Source organism: Cicer arietinum, chromosome 8 (assembly GCF_000331145.2).
Source record: "Cicer arietinum cultivar CDC Frontier isolate Library 1 chromosome 8, Cicar.CDCFrontier_v2.0, whole genome shotgun sequence".
Taxonomy (NCBI): Eukaryota; Viridiplantae; Streptophyta; class Magnoliopsida; order Fabales; family Fabaceae; genus Cicer; species Cicer arietinum.
The window spans coordinates 10,349,239-10,372,032 of record NC_021167.2 but is presented as its reverse complement, the minus strand read 5'-3'; the positions used below and the strand labels follow the sequence as shown (position 1 = coordinate 10,372,032).

At 29.3% G+C, this 22,794-nt stretch overlaps 2 protein-coding genes across 2 annotated transcripts; one reads left to right on the top strand and one right to left on the bottom strand.

Moving 5' to 3' along the window:
- Positions 1-1,838: 1,838 nt before the first annotated feature.
- Positions 1,839-4,273, bottom strand: LOC101513547 (GTP-binding nuclear protein Ran1A-like). Its single transcript, XM_004489747.4, has 8 exons — positions 4,132-4,273; positions 3,984-4,053; positions 3,806-3,862; positions 3,591-3,708; positions 2,798-2,887; positions 2,505-2,684; positions 2,343-2,420; positions 1,839-2,220 (listed from the first exon to the last, which is right to left on the bottom strand). The coding sequence occupies exons 1-8, from the start codon at positions 4,132-4,134 to the stop codon at positions 2,151-2,153; spliced, it is 666 nt and encodes a 221-aa protein (XP_004489804.1). The 5' UTR covers positions 4,135-4,273; the 3' UTR covers positions 1,839-2,150.
- An 11,665-nt stretch (positions 4,274-15,938) lies between these two features.
- On the top strand, positions 15,939-19,603 carry LOC101513224 (protein trichome birefringence-like 2). Its single transcript, XM_004489746.4, has 5 exons — positions 15,939-16,758; positions 17,765-17,957; positions 18,045-18,235; positions 18,773-18,931; positions 19,027-19,603. The coding sequence occupies exons 1-5, from the start codon at positions 16,058-16,060 to the stop codon at positions 19,367-19,369; spliced, it is 1,587 nt and encodes a 528-aa protein (XP_004489803.1). The 5' UTR covers positions 15,939-16,057; the 3' UTR covers positions 19,370-19,603.
- Positions 19,604-22,794: the final 3,191 nt, after the last annotated feature.

The window sequence follows — 22,794 nt, the reverse complement described above, 5'->3', positions numbered from 1 at the left end:
CAAAATATCATGATTTTTAGTTTTTTTCTAAACTTTGTTTCATACAAAATAGCTATTGATAAGTTACCGAACTTAAAAAATAAATAACATCATTTTATTTGCCTTGTGGATTCAATTTACTATAGAATGTTGGAGATTATCAGCATCTTGTAGTATTCTTAACATTAAAAAAAAACATAATAATAATAATAATAATAATAATAATAATAATAAATAAAAAAATTGCTATATTTGAAATGAGTGCAATCGATATTGTGAAAGAATGTATGATAAAGTGTTTATAAGTAATAGATAATTATTATTCTACAAGCCAGTTATGTGGGATACTACTTAACTATTAATTCGTCCCAAAATACAAGCAAAAATTAGTTAAATAAAATTTGATATATTTAATCTAAATTTTGAATCAAATATATCAATTTTATACAACTAATTTTTACTTGTATTTTGAAACAAGTGAATACCTAAGATTACAATTTCAAAGTTACAAATGTCATTAAAAAAAAAATGTCACAGAATAAATTTACACAAACCAAAATCATTTTTACGAGCTGACCTAAATTTAGTGAACGATCTCTCTAAATATAAGATTTGATTAGCAGAAATACATTTATTATATACCACATATTGGTTTTATTTTTACAATACCCTCTTTTTGAAAAAAAAACACCAAAATACCCCCATTTGAAAAAAATATACCAAAATGCCCCATTTTTTTTTTCTTTACTTACAAGTCGCCATTTGGAATGGCGACTTCCTTAAGAAGCCCGAGTTTCAAATGGCGACTTCCTACTTGATTTTTAAAAAAAGGGGCATTTTGGTATATTTTTTTCAAATGGGGGTATTTTGGTGTTTTTTTTTCAAAAAGGGGGTACTAAAAAAAAAGACCCTACCTAATACATATTAGGTACATAATAGAATATCAAAACACAGTGAGACATCTTTTGCACCAAGTTCAACGACCATCGAGCAAAAAATTGAATATATATAGTTGAAAGCGAATTTGAGGAATGGCAATCATCATCCCTAATCACTTGAAGATTGCATGCCAAATAAATAAGAGATGGCATCTAAGTGATAGCTTCCATTACTTGTAAAAGATTCATATATGGGTCTATCGAGCAACGCGTTCCATTACAAAGACAATAATAACCATTGATTGATCGGACCCAATGTTTCTGTAGTTAGTAAGAACCCGCAATTACGAAGAGAGGCGTCTAATTTTATTCAAATTGTTTTGAATCAAATTCAGTTTTAAAAATTATTTCAAATGGTTTTGAATCAAATTCAATTTTAAAAATTATTGACTGCAAATTCCTACCGACATAACTCAGCAAAAATAAGAAACTCCTGATAAATAAAAGAAAAATATAATGTACCGCGTAGACACCTTGAAAGCAACTCGGTGGGAGAACTTACCCATTGTTTACATCTTAAGTTCTCTTGCTTAACATTTTCAACAATTGGAGAATTTCTAGGTGGCAAATAAAATAACTTAAAGAAGACACTTGGTTTAAAGTTAAACAAGGCTTTTTTGCAGGTAAGACAGATGAGAAAGCCAATTCGATATTAAGGAAATGAACATTTAGAAGATTTTCAAGATTAAATTGTCTCACTGCTTTTCAGCTGCAATACAATGGCAACCAAAGGTCGAGTTAAAAAGTGTTGCTTTGGCTTAGAGACAAAGTTCTTCTACCGTGTCTGATATTGGGTAATTAATGGTCCATATGATTATACTAAAAATTCTCCAGTAAGGCAAGTAAATGCCAGTAGGAGGTGCAGGACCACAACCTTAGCATATTTGTTTGATAACATATTTGGTAAATTGACAGAAAATATAGTAGTTAAAGATCTGATCTCCATGTAGCATACACAACCTTCGAAAGTTAACAATTGTTCGAAACCGAATTCATAGATGGTATCTTTTAAAATGCAAAATGAGTAAAAAATAATGGTATTGTGATGCTAAAGCTTAATGCCCGAGGCAATAACATAACAATAAACAAGATTTTAAATTCAAGTAAAATATTTCATACTGGTTGAATTCAGATCCTCAAATCCACATCCGTGAATATTACAACCTCCGAAACAAACAGTAAGCATACACTCAAGAAGATTGTCACCACACGCACAGGTTCTACTCAAATGCATCATTCAAATGCATCATCATCATCATCGGGAAGGGGCTGATTAGCAGCTTGGGCAATCTCAGCCTCATGCCTGCAAAAGCAACCAACAAAGTCATTATAGGAATATTAAAGATAAAATTTTCCATACTAGCTCCAAAACCAGCACAAGGGCAGTGTAGAAACAATTAATCAATATCATGACAGATAGCTTACTGTTGTTGTGCAACTAAATCGATCTGAACCTCTGGAGGAGCCAAGGCAGGAGATTCAACAAAGTGCAAGTTAGGATCACTGCAAAATACAAGTACGAAACAATAATAAGTTGAAATGCATCTATATGTTTGAAGTGTTCCTCATAATAAAGTAGATGCCTACCCTGCAAGTTTCCGGGCAAGATACAGGAAAGGCTTCTCAAAGTTATAGTTGCTCTTGGCTGAAATTTCATAGTACTGCAAATTCTTCTTTCTATGGAATGTAACCTGCTTTGCCTTCACTTGTCTGTTCTTCACATCAACCTTGTTACCGCAAAGAACAATTGGGATGTTTTCACAAACCCTGAAAACAGTTGTGGAGATAATTGACAAAAAAGTAAGATAAACAGCTTCGTGACAGATATCAAATGACTGGAGACAACAATTACAAAGGTTTGAAGGAATAGAAATACAAACCGGCAAAGATCACGGTGCCAGGTAGGTACATTCTTGTATGTTAGTCGGGCAGTAACATCAAACATTATAATAGCACACTGCCCATGGATACTGCAAAATAAGACAGAGCATGTTAGAAAGGGGAGCAATGCAGACACGCAAGTAAAAGTGAAAGGAGCTTGTATCATGGCACACTAAAAGCCTTTCACAATCTGTTCTTGTAAAAAAAATCTCACAATCATTGAATTCTTCAATGCTAGAATACACTTATCTAAATAACTGATTCCAACAGGAATAAAGACATGCAAAACTACAGTACTGACTAATCCCAGAGCATCAAGACCAAGGAACACATATATACTTGTTGGAAAGAAACAAGTTTTATATATAACTAAAGCCATTGCAGAAGATGCTGAGAAAGTAAAAACAACTTCATGAGTCAGAATAACAATACTATAAAAGTGCTAAAAGCTCGTGTTTCAAATCTTCACAGGATACAGGTGTATCCTGATTAGAGACAGATCAAGATGACTGGGAGAACAACCTTAATGCTCACAACATTAAGGTTGATCAAGTAGCAGCTCACAACATGCAGATTTAAACTCAAATTAATTCTAAGAATTGAAAGAAAAAAACACATTTGAACTATTAGCATTAGCTGACTGAAGATGGTTATGCATATTAGGCATACATAAATGAAATCCATTAAATAAATTACCAAAAGATCACACAATAAACAAGAGCCAAGTATATAGATTCCTATATTCATAGATTCATAGATTCATATATTCATCAAAGAAATTAGAACACTCACTAATATCCATCTCTGAGACCGCCAAACTTCTCTTGTCCAGCAGTATCCCAACAGTAGAAACGAACCTTTCCACAGTTTGTGAAGAAATCCAATGGATGAACTTCCACACCAATAGTTGCTGCTCACCATCAAATCAAAACAACAAATAATAAATCACTTAAACACTTGAACGCGTATTAAATCCCTAATCGAAATCACAACTGAATATTTCTTACGTTCATATTTCTTCTCAAATTCACCAGTAAGATGCCTCTTCACAAATGTAGTCTTCCCTGCATTACAACAAATATCATATCCAAATCTACAAATCAGATCCTGGCGAATCGCTATTTTAAGGTTACAAAACATATCTAAAAAGAAAGAAACGATAAAAGAAAGTGAAGAAAAACGAACCAGTGCCACCGTCACCGACGATAACAAGCTTGAAACTAGGGTAATCAACAGTTTGCTGATTGGGCAACGCCTGCAGCAAAATAAAAAGAAAAATCAATTTCAATCGAAATCTAGAATCAAGTTGAGAAGACTGTGAAGAAAAATTTACCATGGAAGAGAGAAGTAGCTTTGAAGTGACGCAGAGAGAAAGGGGGCAATTTGGAGAAGGAATTGAAAAATAGGGTCGAGGGTTTATATTTGAAGGGTTTTAGCGTTAGGTTAACGCAGTATGCTACACCCTTTGATTAAATCACACGGCTTCAATCAATGCCGAATCTCACACAATTAAAACCTTCAATTTTACATCAATATTATTAATGATATATTTCTTTTATTTATAAAAGGGAAGTAAAACAACTCTTAATGGCGATTTCAAACAAAAACAAATTATGGAAGGAAAGGAACCATCTAATGCTTTTGTTGGAAGGAAATAAAGTGAATAAAAAATAAGTGGAAAGTGAAAAAAATAAAGATATATATTTATAAAATAACATAAGTAATCTTGTATTAAATGGAAATATATATTTAGAATTATTAAGTAAAATTAAGTTATAAATTAGTTAATAATTGAAAAATTGACTAATAGGATAAATGTTGATTTATAGTTGAAAAGCTAATTAATTGAGATTAAAATGATTAGTAAATTTAACTTTTAATAATATAAAATAACATAATTATTTAATTTAAAATAATAAAAAAATGTGATATTTTTATTCCATCTCTCTTATGTATTATTTTACTCCATTTTTATTTTTGTAATTAATTTCCTACTTTACTTTATTTTTTTGGTAGAAACCTAACAAAAATACAACAAAAATTTGAAATAAAAATTAGAATCATACAATTCATTTATTTATTTTTTTTATTACATCATTTATTTATTACAATACAAACATAATTTTTAAGAGTTTCTAAATGTTTAACAAGTTTCATATGTATAAATAGTAATCGTAAAAACAATACAATTAATTTATTGTTTATAATCTGCCATAAAAATAGATTTAACTTTATCATAATGATAAATTATAAGATAAATAAATAATAATAAATATAAAAATACATGCCTTAATTGATTTTTTTTTTCAAGAAAAATAACACGAAAATTTATTGTTGTTTAGTTACTTTTGTATAAATTTAAATAATTGAGTACTATATTCACCAAGAATAAGATATATGTGAAGTTGTGAACTAGTGATGACTGAGTGAGACAATTATTTTGTATTATATAAGAATAAAAAATAATAAAGTTCAAAATAGACGAAAATGTAAAAAAATTATAATTTCAAATACTATTTAAAATAGAATTTCATAATAAACTATAAATTGAAGACAAAAACTTATTTATCAAACACATATTTTATAATCTAATAAACTATTTTAATAAATTATAAACTACCTTATTTGTGTTATCAAACCGTATCTTAGATAAAGTCTATAAATTAAGTGATATAAGTTAACTTATATATAAAGATAATCGCATATATAATATAAAAATGGAGCAAAGTTCCCTATGAAGTGCAAGATAATGTATTCATAAAAAAATGCAAAACAATTTAATTGGAGAACCTAGCCACTAATAAAAAAAGATTAAAAAAAAGGGAGATGGTACAAACAAAAGGGATGTGCTATAAAAGAACAACTTCAAATGGAATGATTTTATTATATTAAAATAGAGAATTTTCTTTTCAATATGTTTATATTTCCAAAACTATGGTAATCAAAGAAATAGAAAATATGAGAAATAAAGAGGATCTAAACTTGACATATGTTAAAAAATTCCATAAATAGTAATTGTGTTTTGAATAAAACAATTTTTAACTTTTGGATGAATAAAATGCACAATTTTTAATACAAATTTTCTATCTTTAATAGAGTAACAAGTTTCATAAAAACACATGTTAGTATTTTCTATAATTAAATATTATGTTTATCATGAGGCCGGCTACAGATACAACTAAGGCTTACCATTCTTAGAATTGAGCTACATCATGTCTTGATCAAGTGATAAGAGATTCAAAGTAGAATTATAACTAAGAAATCAAGAGGCTCTTATTAGAATTTTGATTAAAAATATGTTGAAGGTCTTGGGAAAAAGCAACACACACCCACAATTAAGTCTCATGGACACACATAAGCACACTACAAAGAAAGCAACAGAGAACACAATAATTCACGTAGTTCGATTGCTCTTGTATATATCAACAAAAACACATCAACAAATTTATTTATCGTCTCAAATAAGATTACAAAAATTTATAATTCAACCAAATTTATATAACACCATACAATACTCTCTTACTCCAAGAATCACACTCAACAAATGATCATCAATACACTCATCTTGTTAAGAGATAGTTGTAAATATCTCGACTCTCCACACGATCATTTAAGATCAGGATGTCTCGAATCTCCATATAATCGTTCAGGGTGGAAATTCTTCAAATCTTCTTATGATCACTTAAATTTATAGACTCTCCAACTCTTTTCACGATCACCCAAATTTAAGTCTCATATCTCTACAAGTCTCTTAATTTATAAGACATCACATGACTTTTATCCATACTTATGATTAGAGATAACATGAATTCTATCCATACATATGATTAAGTGCATATTAATTATCTCATATTTCGAAGCACCTTCACTTCAAATAAAGCTCCTTGAAAGTAAACAATTCACTTTAGATGGTAAAGTCAACAATATCAATCAACAATGTTCAAATCAATAATTAATATTATGTACACATATATGATCAATCTTAAATAACTATAATATCAATTATTGATTTAGTCACTATACCACTTTTTAGATAAGTCAAATTTCCTTCACTTTATCTTTTCAATAATATAAATACACTCATCAACCTCTTAAATTGTAGGGATTTTTTTTTATATCCCTTTTTTTTTAAATTTGACAAAAATGCCACACATTGAAAAAATAATATCCTACTTTTTAGCCTCAGTTGCAGATCCCAACCTGGGGATGCGACCATGTGGAACATTTTTTTTTTTCATCCTTAATAGAAGGTCGCATCCTGGGATGTGACCATCTACTACTATATATATTTATTTTTTTGCCATTTTATTAATTTTGTTAATTATTATTTAATAAATTATAAATAATTAAAATATTTAAAAATTCAAAAAACTATTAATAAAATAAAATACATTAATAAATAATAATAATAAATAATAATAATAATAACAATAATAATTTTAAAAATATTCTAAATTTTAATAAAAATAATAATAATAAAGTAAATTATATTAATAAAACAAAATTAATTAAATTGAACCAATAAAACAAGTTAAATTAAAGAAAAAATACAGAAAATTGAAGAAAAAATACATCAAATTTATATTTTATTATTATTATTATTATTATTTATTATTATTATTATTTATTAATTTTTATTTATTAGATAAAAAAAATAGGAGGAAGTTGTTATAACAATGTGTCAAAAGATGAGGAAGTTGTTATAATAATTTGCCAAAACAAATAGGAGAACACGTTATTATAACAACGTTCTCCCATTTGTTTTGGTAAATTATTATAACAATCAATTTCCTCCTGTTTTATCAAATTATTATAACAATTTCCTCCTCTTTTGGCACATTATTATAACAACTTGCTCCTATTTTTCTTATCTAATAAATAAAATTAATGAAAATAATAATAATAATAAAATATAAATTTAATGTATTTTTTTCTTTAATTTAACGTGTTTTATTGATTCAATTTAATTAATTTTATTCTATTAATATAATTTACTTTATTATTATTATTACTATTATTATTTTTATTAAAATTTAGAATAATATTAAAATTATTATTATTATTATTATTATTATTTATTAATGTATTTTGTTTTATTAATAGTTTTTTGAATTTTTAAATATTTTAATTATTTATAATTTATTAAATAATAATTAATAAAATGGCAAAATATATATATATAGTAGTAGATGGTCGCATCCCTAGGATGCGACCTTCTATCTAGGATAAAAAAAAATGTTCTACATACTTGCATCCCCACATTGCGATCTGAGGCTAAAAAGTAGGACATTTATGTATTAGTTTTTTAATGTGTGACATTTTGGTCAAATTAAAAAAAAAAGGATATAAATGAAAAAAATCCTAAATTGTATCTCTTAAATTTTCAAAAATTTGAATAACATTATTGTTTATTATTTATCCAGAAATACTAATTGAAATTTTATTAGAATATAAAATATATTATATTCAGATAAAATTAATTTTAATCGAAACCAACAAAATCAATTCTAAACGCGTAAAATTGAATTTTGAAAAGTTGAATTAGAAACGAAGAAAAGAAGATGAAGAAACATTCATAAATAAGAGGAAGATTTTTCTAATAAATAAAAAGATAAATATTAAAATGACTAAATTATCCTTTAAATATTGTATATATATACAACATATATGTTTGTATCTGTATTGAAAAATATATTTAAATTCTTTATGAAATCGTTAATTAATGGCATTATATTCACGGTAGGTCCAAAGAGGACTCTAAGCAAGCATCCTTTAAAACCTAGGTCTCATGTGTGCCCCATACCGTGGAGGTGAAGCTCCATTTTACCAAATAATCGGTCATCTGGTTTGCCACGTGTCACCATCGCGGTGGATACACGTCGGTGGCACTACTGCTACGCTACACAAAACAATCATCGTCACATGGCCCTCCATCAAAGTTTGTGGTCTTGTAGTCTATACCTTTTTCATGGAAAGGGCACCTTAGAGTGTGTCGGCGGTGTATTTCTTTTGGGGTTAGACTATCGCATATTTGAGAGATGAGAACATAATTTGCAATGGCATTTACAAACTCGAACTCACTTTATTTAGGCAAAGAAAATCTACTTAAATTAGATGTGAGTACAAATTTAATCTATTTTTATTAGATGCGAGTGCAGATTTAATATATTTTGATTGGATATAGATGTAGATTTTTTTCGAAATTAAAATTTGGAAAAAGAGATATATTTAACCTGCATATCAATCGCCCCACAAGTAATATTATAGTAATTTTAATTTTTTTTTCTCTCTCTCTCTCTATATATATTTTGAATATATTTAATATTTTTTTAAAATACTAAAAATTATAATTTTATCTATATAGATTTTTTTTTAATTTTATTATTGTTTAATAACAATTATTTTATTATATTAATTATAATAAATATGATTTTTAAATTTATAATTATATATATATATATATATATATGAGTAAATGCAGGTGTGGGCGGAAAAACCTAAACTCCTTTGTAAACAAAAATATGGGTAAACAAAAATATAGGTCTAAATATTAACCTCACTGTTAAACAGGAGCCGATATAGATTTTCCTCAATTAATAAGATGCAAGGGTGGAGGAGGCAAAAATCCGCCGCGCCTTGCTGCCATGCCTATTCGACCAACCCATACTTCCAAAAAGTCAAATTTAAAAACCTCCATCATGATTTCATATTAAACCTTCTAAACCCACACCCTCGAATTAGTTAACGCATTACGATAAATATTGAGAACCATTGGATCTATATAATATTTTTTCCCAACACACTTCACAATTTTTTTGTGGGGAAGGAAAAACATAACCAAAAACCTCTTTAGCAATTTGAATGAGTAAGCAAATCAACTGCAAGAGAAACTCTCATCAAATGAATGTCTTCAAGAATACATCCTTTAGTTTGAATTGTATTATTATAGTTATTTTATTTATTAAATGATTACAATTTAATCCAAATATAATACTTGTTAGTGATCATAAATTAAAGCAAAGTCATCCCTTAGTCAGCCAAAAAAATAAAATCCTTTAGTGAAATTATGTTAAAATTATTTAACACGGTTAAAAATTTAACTAAATTAAATTGCATAATTTAATAAATATAAGGACTAATAGCATAATTTAAATTAAATAAATTATCTTGCTACTAACTATAAAATAGAAGATAAAAAGTGCAATTAAATCTTAATACTACTGTCAATTTTATTTTGCCGAAAATACTACTATAAGTTTTTGTTTTTACAAAAACAATACTAATATGTTTTCTCTAACCTTATTTTTAAGCAAGTGTTAGTTAAATAAAAGTTTATTTATTTCGTTTAAATTATACATCAATTTTGTTGATTTATTTATGTTTATAGATAAAGAAGAGAGAATTTGTTATTCATAGGATGTATGTGAATATTCTACCATGTATTTTCAAAATTATATTTTAAATGAAATGTAATAAATATGTTTCTGTAAAAAAAAAGTAAATTTTTTTAGGGAATCACAGTTAAAAAAAAAAAAAAAATTAATTTGTCATGTAAATATTTGATATGATTTACTTAATATATGTAATATAAGTGAAAAAAAATTGTAATGAATCATTTATGAGTGCTCGAGATGTCAAAATTGTAATGAATCTATTATGTATATCTTGAGAGATTGCGATGAGAGAAAAAATTTATACGAAAAGGTGATTGATACATTCATTACTGTAAGACCCATAATTTTTAAGTACCCTTTATGTATTTTTGGTGTATTTTGGATTTTGGCTCGGAGACTTTTAAGCCAAAGTTAATAATATTTTGGAGTTTTATAATCAAAAAGATATTTTGATACCAATTATAATTTCTCGTCGATAAATATTGAAATTAACTGCGGTGAATCCTTTACGGAGAATTTAATGCGTTACGGGTGAAATGGTAATTTAACAAATATCTAGATTTGAGATATTTGTTAAGTTATATTTATTATATATATTTATGTATATATGTTTGTTTGATGGGAAAGGAAAAGGAAATAGAAAAGAAAGGAAAGGAAATAGAAAGGAAAGGAAAGGAAATAGAAAGGAAAGAGAATAGAGGAAAGGAAAAAGGAAAGAAAACTGAATCCATCGTCTTCTTCCTCTGACCCGCGGCCAATTTCCCTCATTTCTCCCATTTTCATTTTCGTCGCTTTCTTTTCTTCAAAACTAGTAACCCAAGGTTGGGTGAGAGTTAGAACAAGGATTTCGCAACTCCACTCTTCCTCTTTGATTCGAAAACGAAGAAAAATGGTATTTGAGATCCAAACACAAACCCCTCCGTTTCTTCTAGATCCAAGCTTCATTTCGCGAAGAGTTAGAAGGGAAAGTTGCTCACTACCACGCCACGGTGCTAGGGGACCAATTTGGAGGCGACGTTGCGAGCAAAGATTTTACCGGCTTTACTCGCGGTACCGGAAAACCACGTTGAAGCTAACGTTAAGGTAAGGGCTCCTTCCAAACTTTTAGTTGCATTAGGGACTTATCTGTGGTTGTGTGGGAAGGAATTTGTCAGGGTTCGATGTATTGATTTGGGGAAAAACGAATCTAATGCGTTATGGGTAAAACCTTAGAGTTAGGTTTTGGTTATATGGATGAATGTTCTGTGTTAAATGAACCTAAAATCACTTGTGTATGATTATGAGTAAATGAAATTGATGTGTTTGAGTGTTATGTTGTGTTGATTGTGTTCGCCGTGTTTGACGTGTTCTAAGTTAATACCGATGAGTTTGATGTGTTTTGGTGGGCGTTGTGAATTGAATTCGATAAAATGTTTTGAGTTGAGTTTGTTGTGAAATTGGAAAACCATAAGAGTTAAACGAGTATTGAAAATGGGGAATCTTTGAATACCTCGGTTTACTTAATGTGCGTTTGAGGAAAATGTTTAAGTTAACTGGGTATTAAGAATGGGGAATCTCTTAATGTCTCAGTTACTTAATGTTTGTTTAAGTATATTAAGAATGGGGAATCTCTTGATATGTCTGTTTGCTTAACGTTTTGTTTTGAAAATCATTAAGATAAATCAGTATTAAGAATGGGGAATCTCTTAATGACTTATTTATTTAATGTTGTTTTGAAAATCGCTTAAGTTAAATGGGTATTAAAAATGGGGAATCTTTTAATATCTGCATTTGCTTAACGATTGTTGTGGATGGAGTCTGTGTATGCTCATGCATTTCATTTTGGTAAATTGTGTTGACCCGTGATAGGTGACACCTTGGTAAACTGTACTGACCCGTGATAGGTGGTACGTTTATGATTTACGTTTTTGGTGAATTGTGCTGACCCGTGATAGGTGGCACCTAGGTAAACAGTACTGGTTTGTGATAGGCGGTACGTTTACGATTCCCGCTTTTTCTTTTAGTAAATCGTGTTGACCCGTGATAGGTGACACCATGGTAACTGTACTGACCCGTGATAGGTGGTACATTTACGATTTCCGCTTTTTCTTTTAGTAAATCGTGTTGACCTGTGATAGGTGACACCTCGGTAAACTGTACTGACCCGTGATAGGTGGTACGTTTATGATTTACGCATTTTAGTAAATCGTGCTGACCCGTGATAGGTGGCACCTCGGTAAACGATACGGGCCCGTGATAGGCAGTACGTTTATGGTTTACGCTTTTTAGTAAATCGTGCAGACCCGTGATAGGTGGCACCTTGGTAATCGGTACTTTGGCCTGCGATAGGCGGTACAATTATGATTTACGGCCCTTCGAGGAGGGTTTTGGTTTGGAATTCCGAGTCCATGCATTTTGGCATATACGCATTGCATTAGGGTGCTTGGCACGCGAGTCGTGGTTGATTTGAGTTTTATGATTAAGTGATTTGAATTTGAGTCGTTGTGGTAATTGCGTTGAAAATGCTAAGTGTTATGTGTTGATTGTTGTGTGTAAGTATGATGGTTATCGAGATCCCAATTGCCGTGGTAATCGTGTAGGAATTGCTAAGTGTTAGGTTGTGAACTTGATTAGGAATGACTTGAGTTAATGCATGAATTTTTGGAAAAACGATCAGGGAAATCGATTTCCCAATCGATTGGATGAGTTGCAGGAAGTTCACCATTTTGACCTAATCGATTTGCCAATCGATTGTATAAATATATCTTTCAAAATCTTTTAAGAAATCGATTTGGAAATCGATTGGCAGAGAGGCAGGAACTCAGCAAAACTGCCGAAATCGATTTGGAAATCGATTTGGCAACACAGGGACTCATCAGAACTGACAAAATCGACTTAGAAATCGATTTGGTCATGCAAAAACTCAGCAGAACTGACCAAATCGATTTGGCAATCGATTGGCTCAGCAAAAGTCCTCATTTTGAGTTAGATAATCGATTGCTCAATTGATTTATCAATGCTTTGGTCAGTTATGTATTACTTGATGGTTGGAGAACTTCATTTTGAGTTCATTGTTAATTGGCAAGCATTATATGAACTTTTAGCATATGGAAAATCCTGTTAAGGTGCATGCTTAGTTGAAAAGTTATTTTGAGCATTTAAAAACTTAATTGCTATGTGTTAACTGTTATTTTTTTTGGTTGGTGACCCTTTACAATTATTGTGGAAATCTGGGCTTTGCCCTCAGATGAGAGTCAGGACGGTCCTACCGGTTCGTACCCTACGGACGGGAATGGAGATGGGAACGCTTGACTGCAGTTACGTTAGGAGGATCTCACGGGGCGCGTGGAGATCACTCAGGGTGTATAGCTTTTTGGTAGGATGATCAGATTAGGATGATGTATAGGGACTAGGTGTCCTTCTTTTTGGATTGGAGTATTTTTAGTTTGGAAAACTGTACTTATACTAATATTGTCAGTTGACATCTTATTTGAATGGGTTCCATGCACCATTTGTTGTTGTGTAAATGTTTTGGATTTATAATTGGAGAAACCTTTCCGCTGCTTGTAAATTATAATGACTCAATTATTTATCCAAAGGCATTTCCTGATTTAATTCTTTGTTTGTTTTTAATTACTTTAAAAAAAAAAATATACCCTCGCTTTGAAAAACAGGGTGTTACAATTACTTTCTTTAGTGTTGGGTTATATAATTATTTCAATTTAAACCTATCATCTAGGAAGTGTGGATTGTGTATAAATATCATTGGAGTATCTTTTTTGAAGTAGTTGTTTAGGACATTTGAAAGAATAGGAATGCAAGGAATTTTTTCTCCTCTAGCTATTGATGAAATTGAGCTCCTTCGCCAAATTGTTAATCAAAGGTAATTCATCATTCAACGGGGGGAAACGCACAATCTTTATAGATGTGTACTAGACTCTTCCTCCTGAATGATGCTTCAAGATACGTAGATGGTTCACATGTCAATGCTTTGAATTCTTCTAGCTATGCGAGACTCCATTGCTCAATTTGTAAAAGGTTTTTACACTAAGATTGGAGCTTGTAATGTAGTTTGGGCGGAACTTTAAGCCCTTAGGATGGAGAATAAACTAATCTAAAGCCTTGACCTCAAATGAGTGATGTTTGAAATTGACTCAAAAGTGGTGGTCGATATAATTTGTGTGGGCCACTCAAAAATGGATTCTTTCGATCTCTCTTATAGGAGGTTTGCTCCATTTTAAATCTCTCAAATTGAAGAACTTCTATTAATCATATCTACTGGGAAGGAAATCATTATGCTGATTTGCTCGCCAACGGCGTACCCTCTACTACTTTTGATGGAGTGTTGATAGATAGTAGTTTTTCTAGTCTTAGTGGATTCATTTTATATGATAATAGAGATGTAGACTTGTCTTGCCTTCTTGTTGCTTATTTATTTCCCTTTATATAAAAAAATGGTTAAATAAGTTTTTTATTTCTATAAAATTTTATTTTTAGTCTCTGTAAAAAAAATCACATATTTTAGTCCCTACAAAATTATTATGCAAGCAATTTTAGTCTATGTTCAAGCATCTACATGTGTTTTCGAATGATTGTTTTACATACATATTTACAACACTGCAAAAAATTTCTCCATAAAAAATGAGTTTAAAGTTAATTTCTAGATTCATATTTTAAGAATTTTTATCTTGATAATATGACATTTAAAAAATTCATATTTAATTCATCATAAATTAAAAAAAAAATATATATATATATATATATATATATTTTATGGATGAATTTTTAATAATGTTCTAAATATATTTGCACAAAATCATTTAAATATTTAAAAGTTAAAGTATGTTTCATTTCAACAAAGAATAAAACAACTTGTAGAATAATTTAGTAGTAACTAAAATATGTGATTTTTTTTTATGGAGACTAAAAATAAAATTTTAGAACGTTTATTTCAAATTTTTTATTTACTATGTTTTCCTTTGTTTATAGTTTTCTTTCACTCTCGTTTCACGGCATAAGATTCTGAACTAAATCTTACAAATAAAATTATTATGAAATTTAATTAGATGTGCATGTAAAATTGTTTTATTGATAGTTTACATTTATTGAACTCAATATTTTACTAGACATTTATCTTAACTAAATCCTATCATAATGATTTTTGTATGCATCATACGATAGTTTATTCTTTCATTTCATTTTGATTACATGATTTGTGTGCGGTTCTTAAAAGAATTAATTTTAATAATAAAATAAATTTTAATTTACTCAAATATTTGTATTAATTATCATTAATTAAAAAGTTTGATAATTTAAAGTATAATAAATAAGAATATATTAGTAGAAAAAAAGTAATTAATACCATATTAATATTGTAAAATAAAAAATAAATTAAGATAATAAAATATTAAAGTTAAGGAAGAAATATGTCTTTTATGGAATCATATCTTTATGAATATTTACATAATGAAATAAGATATAAATATATATATCTATATATATATATATATATATAAATTTAAAAACTAATTTTTAAGGAATATTTATATTATTTAAACAATTAAAATATTTATACCTATATACAAAAGGATACCAAAATTTGACATTTCAACTATTCTATTTATTATAACAACAAGGATATCATGATGAATGATAAGATTGTGCAGTTATTTACTTTAAAAGTAGAAATCATAATAATAACCCAATGCATTAAAGGGCTAATCACAATGTAGTAGTTATGGAAAAGAGAAAAAGCCTCTTATAATTAATTACTCTCTCACTACAAATTTGCACACTTTTACACTCACACTCACACACTCTCTCTCTCTTTGAACCCCAAAACACATTCAATTTTCCAAAATCACTTTCACTTCTTCTTTCAATTCAATGGATTGCAACAAACGAATAGCATTTTCTGAACCCTTTTCATCTCACACAAGAAAAGTGTTATCTGGTTTCAGTTTAGGTGTTATAGCTTCTCTCCTCTTTATCACTCTTCTCTTCCTTAACTCTTCTTTCAAATTCCCCAAACTTCAGCAACTCTTTCTTCAACGATCTCAATCCGATTCAACTAACTCTTCTTGGCATTACCCTTTTTCTACTTCCAACGCTTCAATTACACCTCTTCACACAATTCAACAAAAAGATGAAAGTAGAATCCGTGAACTGAATGTCTCTAAAGAGGGTTTTCAGAATACCCATTTGGGGGATTTTGAGTTAGATCGTTACAATGCGAGTTTTCAAACACGTTTTGGTAATGGAAATTTAACGGACCCTAATGGGGTTGCTAAAGTTGGAAACTTTTTGAATGGGGGAAGTGAAATTGTTGCAAAAAATTCAAGTGTTTCTGTGAATGTGGAGAAAACTATGGAAGGGGAAACAGAGAAGAAGAGTGAGAAAGTTGGGAATTTTGATTATGAAAAGTGTAATATATTTGATGGGAATTGGGTGAGAGATGATTCAAAGCCATATTACCCTTTGGGTTCTTGTCCATTTGTGGATAGGGATTTTGATTGTCATCTTAATGGTAGGCCTGATAGTGATTATGTTAAGTGGAAATGGAAACCAAATGGATGCGACATTCCAAGGTATGTATGTATGTATGTATGCATTCATGATTGATTATTGTTTCCCTTTTATCTTATTGTTTTTTTACTACAAACTTAGAAATGTTAATGTTGTCATTATATAATAAATAAGAGTTAAGAAGCAAGTTGTTTATGTTTTAAGTGGATAAGAATGATAAGGGTTTAGTATGATTAAAATAGTAAATTAATTGAAGAATGGAATTGGAAGCTTCCTAGTGAATGAACTGTTTTGTTGAATATAAAATAGTAACTTGGTCTTCCTGATTAAGTTATTATTATAAAATGCTTGAAAGTTTAGGAGGCAAATGTATAGATTTGAATGATATAGGAAAGAATGAGTGGCTTATTGTGTTAGGTCATGTGTTGATATCAATGAAGGAAACATTCCCCTCACTAAACTTTTTCACCACAAAATCAAAGTATAAAAAAGAAGTGATTTGAATTAATTACGTACTCATTTCATATTGCCCTCAGAAGAGGTAAAAGTTAAACACGTTTGAATAATTTATATTTTGAAGGACTGAATCATTATCATGCATTATGTTCATTAAGGTCTTAAGTTAAGAGTGAGTAACCTTTTGGGGGACCACAATGCTTGTTTACTTGGGTAAACCTTCAATATAATCTTTTCTTTATTTACATGAATTAAATAGCACAATTTATTTATGATTAAGGTATAAATAAGATTTGAAATTAAAAGAAATGCTATCCCCCTACATAAACAACCCATTTGGAAAGGAACTAAATCTGTGTTTGAGGTAGAATTGTTTCACTTACCTTGCCTTCCCAATAGGCTTTTGGATTACCCTTCAATCTCTCGACATCCCTAATTCAAACAAACTCTGTTTTGGAGTGTTAACAATGTTGCATAGGCCGTGTTTTGATCTTAGTTTTGGTTTACAGTCATTTCAATTATAAGCAAACCAGTGACAGTTACTTTAAACCATAGAATACATGAATGTTACTATCCTTGTTTATTTATCAATTTTTTTATGTTTCCACTCAGTTTAAATGCAACTGATTTTCTGGAAAAGTTGCGAGGAAGGAGGTTGGTTTTCGTTGGGGATTCACTGAACAGGAACATGTGGGAGTCGATGGTGTGTATCCTACGTCAAAGCATCAGCAACATGAAACGTGTTTATGAAATTTCAGGAAGAACAGAATTTAAGAAGAAAGGTGTCTATGCTTTTAGATTTGAGGCAAGCTTCTAGTACATCTTTGATCTTTTTCTGAATATAAAACTTTTAATATAATCTCATTGAAATTTTGTGTTTGCTATTTTGTAGGATTATAATTGTTCAGTAGATTTTGTGAGTTCACCGTTTATTGTTAGAGAGTCAACTTTCAAAGGCAAAAACGGGTCGTTTGAGACCTTGAGATTGGATTTGATGGACCAGACAACTACCACATATCATGATGCTGACATCATAGTCTTCAATACAGGGCATTGGTGGACCCATGAGAAAACATCTAAGGGGTAAGTCTTACTTTTATTCATGTAAATCTGTCTCTATGCTTGAAAGTGGTCTTGAAATCTATAGCAATAATGTTCTTGCTTGAAGACAAATAACCGTAGAATTTTTACATGACATTATGATTCAAATTCCTCGATTCCAATGTTTATAATTTTTATATATGTAAGATTGCATTTCCAATTCAGTGTTTGTCAAATAGCAACTATAGTATAGAGGAATTTGAACAATTTGCTATTGTTCCGTGATACTTATTTAGTAAAATGTGTTGTCAAACAGTGGCTATAGTGACGAGCTATAGCCCCATTGTCTAGTGGAATTTGATATCTTCTGCATTACAACAGTTTTTACTGTTGCTGAAGCTGAACTACAACTGAAATTTAACATGAAATTTAATTTCCGTTCCTGCTTACCATATTATCATATGATTATTTCAAATTTGTTTCGTCTGATTCATTTTCCAATCAAGAAACTAATCTACCTTGTCTCCTTCGCTCCTCTATTCATTTGTTATCATTGTCTGTCGTCTGATATTGTTACAGAGAAGACTATTATCAAGAAGGCAACCATGTATATCCAAGACTCAAAGTTCTGGATGCATATAAAAGGGCATTGACCACTTGGGCTAGATGGATCGACAACAATATCGACGTAAATCGAACTCAGGTTTTCTTCAGAGGATACTCAGTTACTCATTTCAGGTATTAAATTTTCTTAGGTGATGATATCAAGAGCATATATTAACAATAACAATATGCTGAACAGTGAATTCTAATACTGTCTGAAATGGTTTCAGGGGTGGACAATGGAATTCAGGAGGACAGTGCCACAAAGAAACTGAGCCAATATTTAAAGGAGCTCACTTACGTAAATACCCGTCGAAAATGAGGGCTCTAGATTACGTCATCCCAAAGATGAAAACACCGGTGATTTATATGAACATAAGTAGGATGACAGATTACAGAAAAGATGGTCATCCTTCTATATACAGAATGGAATACAAGACCGAAGCAGAACGAACCGCTGCAGAGCAACACCAAGATTGTAGCCATTGGTGCTTACCAGGAGTACCAGATACCTGGAATGAATTACTATATGCTTCTCTCTTAAAGTATGGTAAAGGCATTTGGAAAACCTGAGCGAAACTCGTCAAAATCATCGCATACCACGTTCGTAGTTCTAATACACGTTTAGTTCGAATTTCAACTCATGTATATCCTTGGTTTCCTCAAATTGATTTATAGTTTGTGCAGGTGATTAATTAGAGTTACAAGTTTATATGTATTTTGTTGTGTATTCATCATCTAGTTGCAGACAAACACAGTTGGCATGATATTATATTACTATGAAAGCTGTAGAATTTGTTGATTAAAGGCTTGATTTGATTCTTTGCATTGGATTAGATATAGTAACTCAATTTTCAATCAAACTTGTGAGAGAGTGAAACATGCTCTCCAATTCGCAAACTTGAAATGACAACTTACCTTTATAAGCATTCTATCTTCTACCGGTTGGGATTGTCTGACTTTCGAGAGAGAAAATCAATTGACTTTTCTCTGTTTACTCACTATTTTTTATCATCCAGATAATCTTTTACTCTTGAAAAGTCACATAAATAAATTTTTATTCTCTCTCAAAATGTCTCACTCTTTACTCATATGCTATCTCATATAAACAATCTTATTGTATTCATCATTCTCTCTTATTTGTATTTACAAGACCGAATTATTGACACTTTTTTAACTAAGCTATTTCTAAAATTTTAACCAATAATTATTAATCTTTTTTAAAATCAATAAACTAGTTAAAAATAAACATCTACCGCAACGACCATTCATATCCTAATTTCCTCATTATAAATAAAATTTCTTAACTTCAACATGTTTATTAGAATAACTATATGATGATTTGTTCCTCCATTATTTGGATTACCAAAGTTTTGTTAATTAACTTCAACATTAAAGTCAAGGGAGAAGAAAATTTTAATAGTAACATTGGTTGTTTTGCATTATTGACTTCATCCTCAATAATCTTTACTTTAAGCCAACATGGTCTACTAGAGACACTCAAATCAATAGTTAATATATATTTTTAATTACATTGGACAACCACTACAAAGTTTTCTAACTCCATAGTACTTGTGGCACATGAAACATTACTATGTTGTAACTCATAACACATTTCAATGTCAATAAAATCAGAAAACTAACAACAGAATACAATCCTAAAGTTTGAAGAACTATAAATTAAGTCTCCATTTTTTTTATTTCTCATAAAGTCATAAGTCATAACACAAACAAACAAACAAAGAACACAGAAGAAAAAGAACTAGGAATAATAACAGTACTTACCTACCTTAAACTCATCTGCAGAAACTGAAACAAAACTCTATTCAGCTGCAAATTGAGTGAGATTTGAACATAACACAAAGTTGGCAACTTCTCAAAAGAAAAAAATACCATCTTCATGTTAATTATTATTACATTAATCTAAACTGCAATAAGATAAATATAATAATAATAATAATAATATAATAGAGTAATTGATTAATTGATACATAGCCATAAAGACCCCAAAAAAATTGGAATCCATTGCCTTTTTGTGACTTGCCGGTTTGCCATACCATAACCAAAAAGCTTCTGATCCATTAGAGAAAAATGCTTAATTTATTTAATTGCTTCTGCTACTCAGAAAAAGCACGTTTGATGAAAACATAATCCCTCTGTGATATGAGAAGCCAATAGCTAAAGCACAAAAGCAAACTGTTGTAGAAGAGGAGGGAAAGTATGAAAAGGGTTAAATTAGTAATTTAATATATATACCCTTTCTCACACTTCTCTCCAGGCTTGTTTTAAGAACCATGGATTGATTTTTGCCACCAAAAAAGCTTCATTGCTTAATCAAAGATTCAAAGTTTTGTTATATTAAAACAAACTTTGGTGTCTATGAAAGATAGTGAAGAATTTGGTGTGTATGAACATAGTTTTAAATACTTGATGGGTTGAGAAGTATATGAAGAAGAATAAGAAGTGGTGTTATGTTATGTTATAATCTTTTTTTCATTATCCAAAATGACTATTTAACACCATCAAAAGTTGTAATGTAGTATAGGCACTCATAATTAAGAAAATAGTATTTTTTGTCCATTATAATATAATTTAATGGATAAAGACGTTTCTTGTGATTAATTCAATCTTAATCTTAACCTAATGGCCTAACCTTTTATTCATCTCAATCTCATAGTAGCCAAGGTATACCTAACCTAACTGATTTTTTTACCCTTTTATTGTTTCCTCTTAACCGATTTACATGAGAATAAAGTTATTATCTACAATATTTTTTAACCATTTTATCGGTGCGAAGTATTTATCAGCTTTGTCGAAGAATAATTATTTTAAATAATTTAGTTGATTTTTTTAATTAACAATCATATTTTTTTTACGCAAAAATTTGAACTCGAGCCTTATTTAAAAGAGTTGAAAATAGTTTTATTTTAATCAACAAAATAGTGATATCCGTAGAGTCGGCGTACTGCGTCTTATAAAAAATAGTTTTATCTGATATTATTTGTTAAAAATTTAAAAATAAAATAAAAATTGTTTTGTGTTTGTATACCATGATAAAACTAACTTTTTGTTAAAAATAATTAATTATTAAAAATAATTTTTATGAGAAATTATTCAAAAGAACTCTTTATTTAAAACAATTTTTAAATTATTTTTCTATTTAATTATATTCAAAAGCAAAGAAAATTCCGAAAATTATTTTCTAAAATAAGTTGTAACAAACAACTCTATACATCAACTATTTTTCTACCATTTAAGATGGATTTATTTTTTATGTTTATATTATATTTGAAATTTCTATGTTGTCCTTGCTAATCATCAGTCATCAACAAATACAGACAGTAAACTAAATATTATAATTGGCCACAAAGGAAATTTAGAGGCTTTTAAAATGAATTAGTGAATCATGCCAAATTTCCATAGAAGAGACATCTAATTGAAATTTTGTATCATGAGCCATGAAAGGGTATAATATCAAAGTCAATATAAACTTTAAACATGGGTTCCCACCCTTTACTTTTTCATTTATGCTTGACCTTTGATAATCGAAGCCTTTTATTGCACAGTGGATCCACTATCCCCACCTCTCTTCCAACAATATATAAATTTATATTTTGTTGAATATGTAATAAATCTCTTAATTAAGAATAGATATATTATTACCTTTAAATTTTTTATAGAATAAAAACTTCATTCAAATGGTTGAGATATTTCTCATTTATATTTTAATATCACTAATGATTAATAAAGTTAGAGATATGTTAACAATATATATTAAAATATTTTTAAAGTTAATACAAAATCATTAAACTAAAATTTTAATTATAACAACTAAATAATTTTTTTCCGCATTTGATCGATGATAAAAAATAGTACAAGATTCCATTTTTTAATCTCGTTTATCTATAGAAAAAAGTATTTATTGAATTAATTCATATAAATTATAAGTAGTTTTTAATATAATCAATCTAATAACTACGTATTGACAAGTTATATAT